The sequence below is a fragment of the Erpetoichthys calabaricus genome, chromosome 3 (genome assembly GCF_900747795.2).
Source record: "Erpetoichthys calabaricus chromosome 3, fErpCal1.3, whole genome shotgun sequence".
In the NCBI taxonomy this organism is placed as follows: domain Eukaryota; kingdom Metazoa; phylum Chordata; class Cladistia; order Polypteriformes; family Polypteridae; genus Erpetoichthys; species Erpetoichthys calabaricus.
In genome coordinates this window covers 120,918,472-120,938,119 of record NC_041396.2, presented here as the reverse complement: position 1 = coordinate 120,938,119, position 19,648 = coordinate 120,918,472, and the positions used below count along the sequence as shown (strand labels likewise).

Genomic DNA, 19,648 nt, shown 5'->3' with positions numbered 1-19,648 from the left:
ATGGCAATTTCTTGCAGTAATGGAAAGGTGGGTATGTTTCTTGGAGGACCACCCACAAAATATACAGAAAATCTCAGTATAAACATTTTCATATAAGAACTAAATAATCAGCACTGTCAACATAAAAAACTAGACATAATTGTGACACCTGAATGAAGGGTGGGCCCTAGCTGAAATATAACAGACAGGACAACAACAGCTCATAAAGCATAATTAAGTAAGGTGACCAGAGGGTGTTTCCAACTACAGAAGGATCACACTCCACAGCCTTCCAATTAAGGCTTATACCAGGGTGCTTAAGGGGAGACTCCATCCAATGCAAGCAAAAGATACAGTAAAAACAATATGGATTTCATCTGGAGGGGGAACAGCAGACCAGCTGTTCTCCCTAGTACAGCTGCTGGAGGGTGCATGAGAATATGATAACCCAGTCAACATGTGTTTTGCAGATTTGGTAAAAGCATGACCAAGAAGAGGTCATGCATGTGGGAAGAGCTGCTGGAATATGGGGTAACTGTGTCTTGTCATCACTCCTGTTTGTGGTTTTTATTGAAAGGATATCATGGTGCACTCGAGGCTGTGAAAGTGTCCATTTGGAGAGTTTAGGGTTAGCATGCTGCTTTATGCACATGATCTTGTTCCCTTTGCCTCATCTGATTTTGAAATTTGGAAGCAAATACTGAAAAATCAAATAAAAAGTACAACCTATTTTATTTGATTTAGACTGTTATGTTTGTTTTCTTTCAGTTTCATGCTAATTATTTCCTTGCATAAGTAAGTCTTAGGTTGAACAAAACCTCAGAGTACATAAGGCTGCTCATGTAAACCTGAGTAGAGGAAAGCACACACCAATATGTTTAACATTTTACTTAATCATCAAGACAGAGTTGTTGACCTGTAATTTCCAATATATCATATGGAAATTTTCATTAATGTGATATCATGCATTAATGAAATTTTCCACATGACACATTGGAAATTAGAGATCAACAACTCCATCTAGTTATTTGCCTACAACATCTGCAACTTAAGCAAGGTCAAGACAAAATACAATATAGTGTCAATAAAAATATGTACGAAAAGTATTACATACAATAATGAAAAGTACAGTTATTAAGAACTGCAAGACATCAAATAAAACAGCATTCACGTGTACAGTGGTGTATATACAGTACACACTAGGGCAAGTGCGGCACTACCCCCATACCCAGCAGATGGTTCTGTTTAGCCAAAATTAAATAAGTAGATTTGTTTCAATAATTTAACGTATCATTTAAATATTTATCAGCAAACTCATCTTATTTGTGATCATATTTTTTTACAATTTCCATAATATGCTCAATGCAATTTCTTATCTACAAAAACATTTGTTTTGTTGATTTTTTCCGATTTTTTTTCCCAGTAGGGGGTGGGCAGTCTCGTGGCCTCAGAACCCCACCAGATTTTGTTTTTTTTTATTTTTTCTGTTTTCCCGGCCATCAGACTTTATTTTATTCTTTGCCTAATCTTATTTATATATTTTTTATTTTTTATAAACTTTTCTTTCTTCCTCTTGTAAAGCACTTTGAGCTACATCATTTGTATGAAAATGTGCTATATAAATAAATGTTATTGTTGTTGATTGATAAATTTTCTTTGAGACTGGAACTGGTAAACTGTCTCTGAGTTCCTGGGGCAGATCCTTCGACCCTATACTATAGTGTTTTGGCATAATTTTGTGCATGTCCACATGTACAGTCTTCCAGTTCTGCTCTAAAGCCTAAAGTGGCCATTGTTTGAATTTTCTGTGGCACAATCTAAAGGCTGCTTGAACGTATTCATCTTGCTGCACTGGAATAATCATCATTAACATTATTATGAATCATGTTATTTAAATACAAATTATTTTAGAACTTTGCCCATTAAACAAAAAAAAAAGTGGAAAATTCATTATTTGAGACCACATTGGCTTGAAGAATTAAATTCTGCATTATTGGATTTAGTGAGTGTGTTGAATGTTGACTGTAATGTGCCCTGTTTACCGAATCAATTGCCTTTCTGCTTTCAGTGTTGATTATTTAATACCGGAATATGTTGAAATAATTTAATACTATCCTTTGGTGGTTGTAAAGTATAACAAAATAATATGTTCACAGATCTTCATTTTGTGTTATTTGTAATGGCATTTTCAGCTTATATCATAACTCATACTAATGATTAAATAAAAATTTGAAATTTAGTGTTTAAGCTCTATACCCTCATATGATGTTTACTGAAAGCTATATGTGTAATCACTGCAGTGGGTTGGCACCCTGCCCAGAATTGGTTCCCTGCCTTGTGCCCTGTGTTGGCTGGGATTGGCTCCAGCAGACCCCCGTGACCCTGTGTTCGGATTCAGCGGGTTGGAAAATGGATGGATGGATGGATATGTGTAATCAGCCACTCTCCAACAGTGCTCCAACCTTTCATCTCCAATGACCTTTTCTCTACCTTGTACATTAAACCGGCATATTTACACTTCTGACTCCATCTCACACCACTCAGCTGGGAAACACCAGCCGTATTCTCTTCCTTTGACTCTGTGAGTCGATTAAAACTAGCCAGATATGCAGTACAACGGATTTCAGCAATAGTGCAGATGTCATAAGAGTTGAAAGCACTGCTCTTTAAGTCCCAGATCACATTTATGTCTCACTCTCTCTCTCTTTTCCCCCTCACTTTGAGAAGGTCCTCGCTACAGCTTGCAGAATGTGGTGTGCCTAAATGTGGGCAAAATTAAATATTCACCTCCACCTGTAATTCATAGATCTACTGTATGTTCTTTTCAGTGCTGGCTCTAGCTTTTTTGTTGCCCTAGGCAAAAGTGAAAATTTTCCACCAAAACCACAGAAGGCTAAATGCCTTGCTATACATATTACTGTACATCAAAGAGCCAAGAAGTGGGTTAGCTTTGTAGATTCACATGATTCATACTTGCATGTAAACTGAAGTGTGTTTTGGGGGGGGGGGGGGGCACTACAATCAGGAGCTGGGCACCAATGATCACCCAAACCCACTCCCTCCTGATACCAAAGGTTATGTCTATTATGGCTGACAAAATGCCACCCCCCAAAAAACTTTGCCAATCTTGCCAATTGACTAGTATACCTATATGGTAGAGCTGGCCCTGTTTCTTTACCTTGCTATGCTAAAAAAAATTTTTATAACAAACTCTTACTTTTTCAAATTAACAAGTACTGAATCTGACATGTTGTCATGGTTTAGGTTATATGAAAATATTCCAACATTTCCAACTGTTTATCTTTAACTTGCATTAACTGCCATAGAAGAAGAAATGCAAATAAGTTCAGCTTGTGTTTGCTTGCTCATTTCAGGTGATTTTTCTTAGCACCGCCATAAGCAACTGCAATTTTCACAAAGGGTGAGCAAGAGTTGAAAGTAACTTTATTTTCATTAAATTCTTCACATTCAATTATTATTCATATTATTTACATTAAAGTAATTAAAAAGTCTATGTGAAAGATTCTTTCTTTAACCTCCATAGGTCATAAGAAAAGGGATTAATACACACAAGCACACATTTGCCTGTTTTGACACAAGACAAAACTTTACAGAGAATTTAAAAATTGCATTGTTTTTTAAAACATTTATACTTTGCTGTATTTGAAAGTAAAAAAATATTTTAAGACAAAATTTGACATTCAACTGCAATGTCATTTATTGTAGGTTGTAATCATTTCAGTATCATGTTACTATAGACACTCTATGCAATACTGACATATTTGGGAATATTTTTTTTACACATCTTTTCCACAATCAGCCTTTGTAATTTTTCATCATTAATAAAATTACATTAAAAAAAATGGTATGATGACAGATAAGTATCGAGTTTACCTGTTTTATGTTTTTGATGAATTGGTAAATGGAGAAAAAGAAGGTTTAGTTAACTGCTAGCTCCCTTTGCATATGCACAACCATCCTAATAAATTTTGACTCACATGTTTACCCAATATGTACATCTGTTAAATTTGAGTGGAATACAGAATTATGCAGAAAAAATCATTTGCAATTATGGGTAAATGTGCCCATACAATGTATGGGCGTGAATTCATGAGGGATGTGAGTAGAATGTTAAAGTATACCGTCGTAGATGGAACATACACATTACACATATGCAGTGACTGGACAGAAATTCAGTTCCAGACTTCTTGAAATGTAAGCACTAACAAAAGCACCATGTGATATTGAAATGCAAAGCTTTCTGCGTAAAGTAATAATTAAACAATTTAATGTCCAATTGCACATTAACAATGAGTTATTTCTAAAATATCTTTATGAAATATGAGTCTAATTTACAATTTAAAATTGTATTTTCCTGATTTTTATTTCTTTCATTTGCACTTACATAGTTTATCTGCGAGTGAAGAATTAAAAATACTGATATATTCATTTCTGTTATTGCATTTTCGTAGAGTTCAAGCAAATGGCATAATCACATTAATCATTTTTATTCCTCTTGTAAGAATAGATGAGATACTCTTTTATGTAATACTATTTATTAAAAAAAATTCCCGAGAACTAACAGAATTTTAAATAAACTTAGGCTGATTCACTGTAAATAATTTAACAGTTGCCTCCTGTTACAACTGCACTTGCAAGTCTTCTCTTAATATTGTGACAGTATTGTATTGTTTTCTATACACTATCCCTTATGGTGTAGAAACAATCTAAATGAAATGTAATACATTAGAGAATGTACAGTATGCAACTTTTAAAATGTAACAATTACTAGATTTGCTTTGTGCAAGCTGCATGTACGACCCTGATGATTTCTAATTGTGATTCAAATGATATTTAGCTGTATAATTATTAATACAACCATGTAAACATAGACAAGCAGCATTACAATTACTAAGAAACATAGTCAAAATGGTCATACTGTCACTTTTTGTACTGCACTATATCAAAGTATATTGAATAGAAAAATCTTAAATGTGCTAAATTATTGTAAAATTAACATAATCCATGTCACTGATCTAATGTGTACAAAATAATTTAATAAAGCAGTTAAGTAGGTTACCAAGTTAGTTACTCTGTGCAAATTGTCTTTCAGATAATTGCTTTTGATGAACTCCGAACAGATTTCAAGAATCCAGTTGATCAGGCCAATCCAGTTCATGCGGTTTGTAATATATATTCTTTATTTAATTTACTTTATTCATTTATTTTGTCTTGTACAGATGTCAGTTAATCATGATACATGTAGTTACATAGTGAATATGATGGGTAACTCCACCTTTTCTTTGTTTAATGAAAAAACAAGTATTTCTCTTCTAGAAAAAGTAATTTAAAAAAATCTTCCAATGAATTGATTGGATAAATATGTACATCATTTTACACTGTGAAAGCCATCAGTAAGAAGCATAGAAAAAAATTGCACTACAAGAATATTGTGATTATCACAATGTCTTTCCAAAACTGATAACTGGTTATGGAGAAAACATAGTATGGAGGCTATGCGGATCCAACTGCAGGAATTCATGTCATTAACTGGCCACTCCCTATATAATAAAATTATTTCCTGCATTTTCTACAGCTCTTAGCTGTGGGGTATGGTGGGAAGACTTGAACTACTGCTTAACAAAAAGCTACATCAAAGTACATATTCGTTTTTTATGGAGACACATTCAGTATTCCAAAACCATGTGGACAATTTTCACGTGTCATTGTCTGAAGAGAGTTATAATTTAATTCCAAGACATCTTTTATTGGCTAACTAAAAAGATTACAATATGCAAGCTTTCGAGGCAACTCAGGCCCCTTAATACATTCATAATGGCTAACACAGTACAACACCCTAGTACTACAATTTAATTCCAAAAAATACTATCACAGTACCTACTGTCAAGCATTTTGATAGAAACATCCTTTAGTGTATAGTGCTGCTAATCTTTGATAAGGACACTGACACTAATCAGGATATTTGTGAAATATAAATGATGACAAATACCAGCCTATTTTAGCACAAAACATATGTCCCTATGCCAGAAGGTTCTAGTTAAAGAGACATTTCACCTATCAACATTACAATCATCCAAAGCACACAGATAATACAAGCAAACAAAGGCTTAAAAGACGGAAATCAATCTCCTGGAATAGCCCAGACAGAGTCTGGACTTCAGTCCCATAAAAAAATCTGTGCACTCCAACAAAGATACTGTAGCTGTGCACAGCATGTCCACTCACCATTTAACTGAGCCTTAACTTTTGTACAAAGCAGAGTGGGAGTCTTTTCCATAGCCTGCTACAGGAAGGTACTCTGTCGACCATTGGCATTGGTTTTGCTCCTTGCCATTCGTTTTGCTCCTTCCTATTTTTGTTATACTGCGACGGTTGTTTCCTAAGACTTTGTTATAAAATGAACGACAGTATCCCTAATTTCCGCCAAATACTGCCTGTTATCTTCCATGGTTCTCAAGCCCTCACCGTTGCCTCTTCCATCAACAAACACAGGCTGTGGAACGACATGAAAGTCCTAAAACTCACAAAAAATATGAGAGCTCTCCAAAGTGAAACTCAATTTGTTCAATGGCTTCTTCAAGTTCGGGAAGGTAAAACTAGAGACACGGCAGAACTACCTTCTCAATGTTTACCACAAAACAGGAGCCTACACTGGCGTATAGGAAGCCAATTTACCCCTACTAGAAATAAGACTATACTAGAACCTGGACTGTGTTTGATTCTTGTAAATTTTTATTTTTCAAGGCAGTCAGTATCCTTGGGTCTACAAGAAGGGTAGCCTTTGCTGTTTTATGGAAGATCTACCAAGGACTGCTATAAATAAAATCTTTTTACAACACCTTGACATCTCTGTGTGCTTTCTGTGGTCATCAGTGATTGCGGTTACTAACTACTAGCAGCACTTGCCTGCTCCTGCAGGTGGGTTGTGACATAAGAATTAAATTTAAATGTCAGTTTTGAAACTATACATATTACTCAATTTTGTTAATGCCAAATAAACAGCACAAGTCTTGCAGTTGGGACTGGAGCCTTTTTATGCCAAATTTGGGACAAGGTAGGAACCATTCTGAAAGGAACATAAGTCTATAGTGAGGCCACACTGAAATACACATCCACATTAAGTCATGTCAAGCCAATTTAAAGTCAACCTAACCTGCATCTTTCAAGCAGGTGGAAGGAAACTAAAGTACATTTTGGAAAATGCACACATATGTTGCAAGGATGTACAGATTCTACACAGTGAGTTAACTGACTGATATTTAAACCCAGATCTCTGGAGGTAACTACTGCACCACTTAGAGGTTCAATAACTGCTAGAACAACGTAATGGAGAGTCAGAGAATTTTAACTTTACAAACATTGAGTAAGTCAGAGAAGTCCAGAGAAATAGTTAAGAAGCCCTTTGGGCTACACTGTTTAATTTTAAGGTACCAAAAACAAGTGCCCAATGGTGCAACAAGAAACAAAACAAACAGGTTTTTAACAGCCATCTCAAAAAGCCTCAGTAGGTTGCTTTAAAGGTTGCTCTCCCTGAGCCAGTTAGGTTGGGAGCTTCACCCTATAGAAGGCACTGGTCCAAATGCAAAGCCTCCTTCTGAGGACATTTATTCTTATAAGGTTCTGATTAGAAGGGGCAGGGCCTTCTCTGGGAGCCATGGGCTCAGTGACAGTGCCCTCTTTCATCCTTAAGTAGTATCACATACCTTAGCTGAGCCATCCAGGGGGCAACAAGAGCTCACCATAACATCACTTATCCAGGAGAGAGTGTCAGTGTGGGTTTGGAGTGTCCCCCACCTGTGTTGGATCATGAACCTGCCCAATTTTGAGTAAAAGATTAGTTAAAGGCACTGCCCTCTTGGTTTTCAAGGAAGACTTGCACCTGCAACTTTGTTTGCAGCCGGGGCCAGTTATGAATGGCTGCAACTTTGGACGACCAATGTTTGACCCTTCCTCCTCCCATTACATAGCCCAAATACTTAGCCTCAGTCAATCTAAAATAACATTTTTTGGTGTTGATTCACATGCCAGCATGGTGAATGGAGCGAAGAATGGACAAAACATGCCAGCCATTCTCCTCCCTGGTGCTGGAGGAGATGACTACGACATCTATATAGGCTTCACTGTAGGCATTGAGGGTGCCAGAGTGTCATGAACTGGGGTGCCCCGAAAGCAGAGGTACCAAAAAACTTTCAAAAGTTGCCCACTAGTGGAGTAGGAAACACCATCAATAACCCCAACTAGGAACCCAAAAGGCCAAGACAAATCCTTATAAAATAATATTTCTTTTAGAAAAATGGCTGTGCAAGCCCAAAAACTCTGAAGAGCACAAAGGAGCTGCCTGAAAAGAAAAGATGATACACAGTAAACAAAGTCCCATACAGAAACCAAAATTGTGATTGAAAACAGAGCAAAGGATAAAAAATGTCAAAAAACAGGCACAATACAAAATCCAAAGGTGAAGTCAAAAACAAAGCACAGGTTCAAAAATACAGGAAATCACAAAACAATAGCAAAAGCACAATAACACTCCACTCCAAGAGTGTCAAATGAACTGTCAGGAACTATGGAAGGCCCTCCCTAAAATAGGGTGCAGGGCCATACCTGGCAATGATTGGCAGGTGGCCCCGCCCTTGGGACATTACCTATGCCACAGCCCTATCCCAACCCACACTCAAGAAAAGGTACATTATAAACAAACGAAATATTAATACAAATAAATACAAAATTAAACAATACAGATATAAAACATAACTGTGAACCCTAACTAGGGGGAAAATGCAGGCTGAAACATGACACAGAGCACTCTATCCAGCCCCATGTAGTCCAATGGGTAGAACACAGTACTGCCATTGGCCAGTAGGGGTGCTAAATAGGTCTTTTATTTTGGTAAAGTTAGGGGAATCTGCCAATAGCACTCATCATGGTGATTGTTGACAAAAATCAGGCACTACCTTGGTGCTCCAAGAGGTCATCCATCTTCAGCATGGGTCAGGTGTTGAAACGGGAGACCTGATTGAGCCAATGGAAGTCGTTACAAAACCACCAACTTCCTCCAGGTTTGGGGACAAAAACAATAGTGCTGGACCATGGGCTGTGGCTCTCCTCCATGATGCCCAAGTCCAGCATGTGCTTTATTTCCAACTCTACATTCATTTTCTTGGCCTCTGGAAGCCAATACAAGCATTCCTGATGGGTAACAATGTTGTGGGTGATCACCATTTGTCTAACCTGGTTTGGTGTCTACAACAGCAGTAGTGGAGGTGATAGTAGCTCTTCGCTCTTGCCTCCTGAGGGCTTTTGTTGAAGTTAAGGTCATCTGCATTCACGAAAAGTGCGGACGCCAGCTATGGTACTGGGGGTTGCTTGCCTCATGGTTGCACCAGGGTTTAAGGAGGCCGACATCATAGATGTTGTTGCACAGATGCCAATTGGGCTGGTAGTCCAACAGCCTTTTCTGCTCCTAGACCTTGCATGGTCCCTGGCAATGTGCTAGGAGATTTGAGTGAGAGGAGTGAAGCATCATCACTCTGTGTTGCTTTCTCCTCCCAACACTCAGACAAGATGGAGCAGCCTGCGGCGTTGCCTCCCAGAAAGCAGTTCAAATGGGAGAAGCCCATCGAAGCCTACAGGACTTCTTGGAAAGCAAACAAGACTTGGAGCAAGAACTGGTTTCAGTTTCTCCCGTCTGCCTGAACTCTCTCCCGTCTACCTGAACTACTTTCCTCAACATCTGCTTAAGTGTCTAATTAAAATGCTTAACCTGACCCTCCCTTTCAGGGTGGTAAATGGACTTTTCAAGGTGTATGATGAACAGCAGCTTGGTGACTTTCCTGAATCTTTCAGACATGAAAGACATCCCCTGGTCTATTTGGACCTCTTTGGCGATGCCAACCTGAGCACAGGCCCCTACTAGTTCCTGGGCAATGGTTTTCAGAATTAGCCACATGTAGGGGAAAGGTCTCTGGATAGCAGTTGGCATAGTTCAGGAGGACGAGTATATATTTGTGGCCCCATGCTGAGGGTTTGAGCAGGCAGATAATATCAATGCTAATCTGCTCAAACAAGAAGTTAATGATTGGCATCAGGATGAGAAGTGTGGGGATGTGCCAGGGTATTTTCACTAACTGACATTCCAGACAACACCTACAAAAGCAACACAATTCTTTGTATACGCCTGGCCAATAAAACCATGCAGTGATTCCTTCTAAGGTTTTCTCCATTCTCAGATTGGCTCCATGAAGATCGACATGAGCCAGGTTGCAGATCTTGCAGCAGTAGGGCCTTGGGACAAGGATCTGGCTTCTTGGCTCATCATGATAATGGCTTAACTGATTTCTGACATATTGTTGTGACTGGATATAACAGGCTGCAACATCCATGGGTTGTCCATTCAACTGGGCTGTGTCTCGAAAAGGAACAGTGAGAGGATAGATAGATAGATAGATAGATAGATAGATAGATAGATAGATAGATAGATAGATAGATAGATAGATAGATAGATAGATAGATAGATAGATAGATAGATAGATAGATAGATAGATAGATAGATAGATAGATAGATAGATAGATAGATAGATAGATAGATAGATAGATAGATAGATAGATAGATAGATAGATAGATAGATAGATAGATAGATAGATAGATAGATAGATACTTTATTAATCCCGATGGGAAATTCAGAAAATTCAGATGGTTGTGGCGAGCACCCTCTTCTACGTGGTGGTGTGCTGGGGAGGCAGTATAAAGAAGAGGGACACTTCATGCCTGGACAAATTGGTGAAGAAGGCAGGCTCTATTGTAGGCACGCAGCTGGACAGTTTGACATCTGTGGAACAATGACAGGCGCTGAGCAGGCTCCTGTCAATCATGGAGAATCCACTGCATCCACTGAACAGTACCATCTCCAGACAGAGGAGCAGCTTCAGCGACAGACTGCTGTCAATGTCCTGCTCCACTGACAGATTGAGGAGATTGTTCCTCCCCCACACTATGCGACTCTTCAATTCCACCCCTGGGGGGTAAACGTTAACACTATACAAGATTATTGTCTATTATACCTGCCTTGCACACTCCATCTTGTGCTTTTTTTTTTTTTTAACTTGCACTGCGTTTCTATTGCTCTTTAATTAATATTCTCTTTATCAGCACACAGCTGCTGGAGTATGTGAATTTCCCCTTGGGGATTAATAAAGTATCTATCTATCTAGGACTGCTGGGTTACTCATTCTTCTTGTACTGGCACAATCCAGCTGAATATGCCAATGCAATCACTGAGTAAGTCTTAGGAGTCCAGAGGAATAGTTCAGGATCCAACTAGACCATCCAGTTTAAATTTAAATGCACACAAAAAAGTGCACAATGGTACAACAAGAAACAAAACAAACAACCCCTCAATGGCCATCTCAAAAAGCTTCAGTCAGCTGCTTTACAGATTGCTTTCTCTGAGTAGGACAGATTAGAAGACCTGGTCAAAATGCAACACCACCTTTCGGGGATGTCTGTTCTTATACGTTCTGACCAGAAGTGGCGGTGTCTTTCTCTGGAAGCTGCAGTTGGGTCATTGGGCGTCTTCTAGGAGCTGCAGAGGGAAGAGATGAAACAGTGACAACAGCCCCCTCACATCCTAGAGGTATTATATACCTTAGTTGAGCAATAATGGTTTTCCATAGGTGCCCATGTGTGACAGCCCCTATCAGAAATACAAAAGAGAAAATTGAAATGGTGCTAAATGACCGTTTCTCACCCAGTTTGTTTCAATTCCAACATGTGGTAAAACTTGTCTAAATCTCATCATTTTAAAGTATAAAAACAGTAATAAAAACAGAAGTTCTTGATAATTGAAGTAACAGTAATCACAACATTGTAAAATTTTTGATTTTTGAAAACATACAAATGTATACCAAAACACAGATCTTGTCTGGTTCCTCCCCTGACTGGCATTCAAAAGTCCTGTTTCATTTTTTTTTTGTTCATTTTATGCCATTTATTTATGTTAATGTTGGTTTTAATGAGTATTGTTCTTTGTATGTAATATTGTATATATTCTGACTCAGCTATGTGTCATGTGTTTTGTGGGTGGTTCCCCCAAGAGGTAGAATCACCTGTCAATCACCACCAGGAACTGCTCCCCACCCTGCATATTTGCAGTCCTTACACCCTTATTATGATTTTTGTATTTTTTGAATCTGTTTGAACCTTGCTCTGTTTTTTTACTTCGTTTCTGGATTGCGCTTTGGGATACCTCTCCTCCTGGATTGTCCTGTGTTTTTAAGCAATTCCATTTTGCCTATTGTGCCCCATGGTGCTTTCATTTGTTCATGAGCATTTTGTGAAAATAAGCTTTTATTCTATAAAGATTCTTCAAAGCCCTTTTTATGTCTAGCCTGGGATTTTGACGGTGTCAAACTGGGCATTATTGGATGTGCCTAGTTCAGCTAGTTCACAGCAAACCTTTGACGACATGCAACAAAGAATAAGCAGAGAATGTTCCATGTGGAGTGAGGTCATTTCTGCAGTCCCTCTGGGTTCTGTCCTTGGGCTGTACTTATTCTAACTTATATTAATGAAATTGATTCTGGTACAGTTAGTAAATTTATGAAATTGGCAGATGACACTAAAATAGAAAAAATGGCAGACACTGAGGATTCAACAAATGGAATTCATAAAGACCTGGACAACCTTCAGAATTAGACGAACACTTGAAAAAATGCAGTGTAACAGGTGGGCAATAGGGACATCAATTATAAATACAAGATGGGAGACACTGCCCTACAGGAAGCAACGTCTGGAAAGGATTTAAGGGTTTATGTTGACACAATGTACAGAATATACAAACAAGGTGCAGAAGCTATTTCAAAGACAAATAAAATGTCTAAATTATATCATAAAATGTTTTGACTATAAATTGAGGGACTACTGTATATAATGCACTAGTGTGACAATATGCAGTTTTGGTCACCATGCTACAAAAAATACATATCAGTTGAAGCTGTGCAGAGCAGAGCAACCAAGTGCATCCCAGAACTTAAGGACATGTCATACTCTAACAAACTCAGAGAATTAAACTTGTTCAGTCTTGAGAAGAGAAGACTATGCATGGAACCTGATTCCAAGTCTTCAAAATCCTTAAAGACATTGACAAAGTAGATCAAGCAGAATTCTTTCGACTTAATGATGAATCTTGCACTCAAGGACATCAGTGGGAATTAAGGGGAAGTGCATTTAAGACTGAAGTCAGGAATCACAAACTACCAAGACGTGTAGTTGAAGCAAAAACCCTGACAACCTTCAAGAAGTATCTAGATAAGATATTAACTAAACAAACAAGCTTGCTGGACTGAATAGACTCCTCATTTGTCAAATTTTGTGTGTTCTTATGTGTGTGGTTAAAACATTCAGGTCTCAACTTGCTGTAGCCCTGTACCATTCTTTATCACTTCCTGTTTTCTTTGCTGTTACACTGCCCACCAAGTGCTACAGCTCTGTTGCTTAATCATGCTACACTGCACTGTCACGGTCTTTCCACTGCTGCTACAGAATATGGTATTGACCTCACCTGTCCACCTTTGTTTTGCAGGTAAGCAGAAAAGATTTATTTAGAAAATAATGGTCATGTCAATATCACACTTATTACATCTAAATTTCTCTCAAACAGTGTGAAAAAGACAGAAGTAACAATTATATAACTCTCATAAAATTGTAAATTTAGATTAATCTAACCTTAGGTGATAAACAACATACAGTATAATGGACAATTATGCATGCCTTATGTGAAAAAAATCATTATACACATATAGTAAGTTGTAGAACTACCTTTAACAGCTATACCTTAGTAACAATGTTTTCAGAGTGTTTCAGAGTGGAAGGTTTATAGTTCACTCCTTCATACAATACTGTTTCAGTTTAATGATGGTTGACAGCATTCATTTATGTACAGTTCTCCTAATGTCCTGTGACAGCATCTGAATGGTTTTGAGGGTTTAGCAATTTTAATTCAGGCAATGGCTGTAAACTATGAAGGCTTTGTTCTCTTAAAACAAATATAGAGAACTTCTTTAAAAAAATTATCTTATGCATAGGTTAAATTAAATCAGTATGTCAATGAAAATACAATTTGCATTTCATCCGGAGTGGTTTCCAGTGTTGCATCTAATGCAGCATCTTGCGCCCCTATATTCAGAAGGAATGGGTTTGTGTAATGGACAAATGGTAAACACAGTTCATTCATAGCATTACAGTTCAAGCTGTATCTCTCTTGCATTTTTTTAATGTTGTTTGCATATAAATATACTGTATTAAGTTCTAAAGGCATCAAATTGGAACAGTATTGTTTTACAAGACTTGTTCTGAGAGGACATCAACTGATTACTACTCAATGTCAAATTACAGTTTCTTTTATTACTTACAGAGGGAGAGACTGAGAAATATCGAGAGAATCTGCTTTCTCCTGAGAAAGGTGAGCATGACTCAAATTAACACCAAATGACCAACTTATTCTAGAATTTGTACATGAAGTTTTCAAACTTTTAAAATATATTAATATAAAACATTGATGTAAGTAATATTGTCAGGTTTTTCCCCTAGTAACAAAATGTATACCCTGGTAAGATCTGAGATTTTTGCAGTACCTTCTAATCACATTTCCTTTTATTTTTAGTGATTTTCCCCACAAACGACTGATGTATTTTTCTTTTTAACATTATTACAAGCTCTTATTATAGAAAATATCAGGCATGAGTTGTTTTTAATTCAGATTTTACATTATCCATAGATGGCATTTCAACAAGAGAACATAGGATTTGTCTATTTGCTGTATTAGTTCCATCTTTTGGAATCCTGTATGATCTTGCGTTAATAAGTTGTATTATTTTATTTCTTAAAATAAAGAGTTTTTAGGTTACTTTACAGATTAACTGTACTGAACCCTTATGGCACTATCACACCAACCAACAACAATGATTAGAGGTTAGGTCAATTATGTTGTAATCTTGCTCAAAACAAACACAATCCAAAAATAACACTCTCTCCTACAACACTTAGCTACACCATTACAGTTACAAAGAAAAAACATTATTTCTAATAGTCCCATATCTTCTAGAACATGTCATGTTCATTTCCTTTTAAGTATGCTCTCACACAAAGCTGATGATAAATATTTAACATTGATTTAACTATATTCTTCTTTATTCTGTGGCATGAAACAACATGTACTGAAATTGCAAACTTCCTGGGATGAAATAATATTGACTCTTCAAGCTGAATGCCCTGTATTACAACCAATTATAAGTGTAGTAACAACTTAACATATATTTTATTAATGCTGGTATATTTCAATAAACCCTAATAGCCTAACCTCAGCTCTATTGGCTGTTATGATTCAAGTGCCCTTTTATAGCAAAGATGGTGTTTTCATTAACACTAGGGGGTTACAGGAGGAGTGGACCATGGCAGGTGACACCCAAATGACTGTCTATAAAATTTTTGTACAGTTTTCGCTGGCTGAAATCACAAAGGGGGAAACTCAATGAAACAAGTGTGTTTGTGCACCAATAATGGTAGGAATTGCCTCTCTACATTAAACAGCAAGGTGTTTGATCAACTGTCTGTTAACTCTTTCAGGGCTGATGTTGACTTTTGTCAAAAGGAGGAGTTGACAATGGTAATCAACTGTAAACTGTGACAAAACGAACCGTTATGTTTTAGTTGGACTCTCATTGCTAGAAGGAAAGTTAGCTTCATTGATTTGACCGAGATTTCATGCGCTCGTGTGAGTAGCAAGGCGCAAACAAGAGCAAAAATGGCACTGGCATAGTGGTGAGAGATTAAAGCGAATGCGTAAAAACAAAATACTCTGTGGACGAAGTTTTGCCTATTATCTCTGAACTGGACTATGACTTGTCGCACTCCAATTTTGATACAAGTAATCGAAAACGAATGTGAGGTTCCAGCTTCAGTTGACTGGTCCCCAGCTAATCGTGGTGATGAACAGGTTCATGTAGCTGACACGCCTATGGCAATGTTCGCCAGGAGGACTGCCACTTAACAATGATAAGAGGTAGAAACCAGATTGCAAAGCACAGCGACCATTACTGGTGCTGCTACTGCCCCAGCCACGCAAAGACAGCCTGGCAGCAAGCCTGCTGCACATTCTTGGCAAACTGGCAACCACTGCATGCAGCAACAGACGTTTTATGATTATTATGATTTATATTATGTGAAACCATTGCTTTTCAGAAACTATGTTTTTTGGAAGAAATATTCAGCCCTCAAAGAGTTAAGGAGCTCTGTTCATCAAGTCACTCAGGAGCCTGTGGAAACCTGGCTACAGCACTGGGTGCTAAAGTCTCCATAATAAACATATGAAAAGTACTTCAATTTAAACAAAAAACACATAAAAAGGAAAACTGAAAGGAAAACTAAGAACATAGACGAGTCGTAACAGAAAACTGGCCTGCTTTGGCTAAGCAAATTTTAACTTCAAAAGTACTTTAAATGTCCCAAAACATCAAAGTGCCTACCATAGGATAGGAAAGCCCATAGAAAACCTTTGGCTTGAGAAAACAGTTCAACAAATAATCTTTATAAATGAAAATATTTATTAACAACAAAAAATATATAACAAAAGGCTCACAAGGAATGAAAAGGAGTTACCTAAAAGGTAATCTAAGAGCAGAATGTAACCCAAATTAGAGTACTAAGACACAAAGCAAAATAAAGCTCAAAACCAGTAAATCCAAAAAGAAAAATGACACTCACAACGATTCCAGAAGACATCAATGAGCCACTAAATAGCCAGAGGGGAGTTTCAGAAATAGTGATATCAGGATGGTCCTGGCTCTTGGGGCAACACCCACAAAGCAGAAGAAATGAGAGACATCACACAACACATAGAAACATGATTTCTGAAATCTAACAAATCATCAGGACCTGATCAGTGGTGGAAAGTATTGTTAAGGTACTTAAGTACATTTTTATCATACCTGTACTTAAGTAGATTTAGCTGTGGATACTTTTGACTTTTACTCCACTACATTTTACAGCAAATATCTGAACTTTGTATTCTACTACATTTCTACATAGATAATACATTCACATAAATGATTTGTTCTTTTTGAACAACTCTCTTTAGTGAATCATAGGGACTGATCATGAGCATGAATGAATTGGTTCAGTAGAGCTCCATAGGAGTGCTAAAAGCAATGCATTATGCAGTCAGCCTCTTTTGTTTAAGGTAGTGTTTTTTGAACCATGACTCAAGAACATGTCTATTAGATTGACATATAAATGTGTGGTAAAGTTTACAAAGTCTGTCCAAGTGCAAATTCTGTATTGACTGATAAGTCGCCTGCTATCTATCACACTATTTCTGGCAGTGTAGCATGTGAAACAATGCTGTTGACACATTACAGAGAGCTTTTGTTTCTATGGTGCTAAAATATAATAGGAATTCCACCTTCCATTTCACAAGCAGTAAAACAATCGAACAGAAAAGACTGACAACAGTTTTGCACTATTACATTGAAATTTTGCTTGAGATGTACATATACATTCATATCCATTCATTTAAAATGAAACACACAATCTCAAAAAAAAAAAAAAAAAAAAAAAAAACCTTACTGTTCTTCATGTTATATACAACAGAATACATTTCAATTAAAAAAAATCAGGAGCTCAATAGCAAAGCATCTTTGTATAAATGTAGGCTCATCATAAAGAATGTCATACCCTTTCACCAACAACAAAAATATGATAATTTTGAGCTTGGTTCCAATTTAAAAAAAAAAAAAAAAAACACCAGCTGGAATAAAATCATTCTTTAGTTTGTGAAGATGTAAACCAGAGACAGTTCAACATTTTCATGCAAACACATGTGGATTTCCAAGGGGCTGAATGCCCTATATTTTTGTTAGGTGCCCCAGAAATGATATTTGTGTACTTCGGAAAAGGAGGTCATGAAAGGTAGGCAGGTGAATAGAAAAAAACCTTCTGACCAACTGCTGGTAATAGGCATCTTCTTTGTGGTACCCTGTTATAGGGATAAAATGGGTGCCATGTTCTTGGTAGCAGTTTCTAGGCTACCGTTACCATTTTCTCAAGGAAGCCAATTACTGTCACCTGCCAGCACGTGTCAGTTTCACTAACTTCCTGCCAGCCAGCCATGACTTCGGTTTACAATGTAGCATGGAGACAATTTATTTCTGGGCATGTACTAACATTCAGGACCATAACTCCCCAAAGACTGTCCAAAACAGAATTGTAAGGTAGCTTGTCATTGCCAAATTGAGATATAATCTCTACTGTCCTTACTTGACTCATTCTCTGTCTTGTGTAACACTGGTGTTTCTTTTACTCTTGTTAAATTAACCCTAGCCTGAATGAATCTATTAATTTTTTACATTTAAAATTTTTCATTTAAAGATTTACCAATGTTGTTTCTTATCCTAGAGCAGAGGTGTTGAACTCCAGTCCTGGAGGGCCGCAGTGGCTGCAGGTTTTCATTCTAACCATCTTCTTAATTAGTGACCATTTTTTTCTGCTAATTACTTCTTTTAATTAACTTGACTCAGGCCCTTTAGTTGTTTCTTTTTCCTTAATTAGCAGCCAAACAATAATGAGACACAAAGCAAGCCGCCACATCACACAATATCTGAAAATAAAGAAAGGTGATGGTCTCAGTAAGGTTGATCTCTCAACTCACCAAAACACTTTGACGATGTTCTTATAAAAACAAAAAATCAACAGTTTTGGAAATGTCTGCTGTTGCAGAACGAGAGAAGCAACAAGCCATGGAATTAAATAACGAGTTTAATTCACAGCAAGCATCGGCTTCTCATTAAGAATCTGGTTGGAGTTTGAAGCCCAAGTTTAAGCTGGTCATCTGTTGGCTTGTTTCACATCTCACTTCTGTTTGGCCGTCATTTAATGAGGAAACAAATCAATTCAGAGGACTGAATCCTTCTAACATGGCTGTTAAAATAAAGGGGAAAAAAGTGAATTAGCAGTGAAAACTGGTCACTGATTAGGAAAAGGGTTAGATTGAAAACCTGCAGCCACTGCGGCCCTCCAGGCCTGCAGTTTGATACCTGTGTCCTAGAGCGTATATAAACACAGGGAACTCCATTTTCTGTATTACATCTTGCCTCAAGAAGGGGCCCGAGTTGCCTCGAAAGCATGCATATTTTAATCTTTTTAGTTAGCCAGTAAAAGTTGTCATTTTGCTTGGCTTTTCCCTTTTTACTCGTGAAGAAATCAGTCTTGAAACCATATGTTCCCCTTCACACATGATAGCAGCTACTGGCAACATGGTAAATCTAACTTTTTAAACAAACCTTGGCCGCTTTAAAACAAATGACAATATGGCGCAGCAAACCAGCTATACTCATCTGTCTGATATGTCACTTGCAAATCAAAACATCTGTGGAACAAAAGTTGTTCAACATTAACAATTGTATAAATATTTGTTTTGGGTATTTCAACATGAAATGTTTGCAAATGGCCATTAAAACATTCAGTCTCAACAGCTGTAACAATTAGGAATCAATGTTCATCTATCACTATAACTCGATACAATCAAATCAGTGCAATATTCATTCCCATGACAATCAACCCATTTTACTGATAAAACACTGGTAGATACTGAAAGATTCA

General features: G+C 37.4%; 1 protein-coding gene across 1 annotated transcript in view; it reads left to right on the top strand.

Annotated features, from left to right (window-relative positions):
* Positions 1-19,648, top strand: part of LOC114649338 (protein cornichon homolog 3) — a 101,620-nt gene that overhangs the window by 41,581 nt on the left and 40,391 nt on the right. Inside the window, exons 2-3 of the mRNA XM_051924701.1 lie at positions 5,093-5,161; positions 14,409-14,456. Of these exons, the coding sequence (XP_051780661.1) occupies positions 5,093-5,161; positions 14,409-14,456 (117 nt within the window). The remainder of the gene's footprint in view (positions 1-5,092; positions 5,162-14,408; positions 14,457-19,648) is intronic.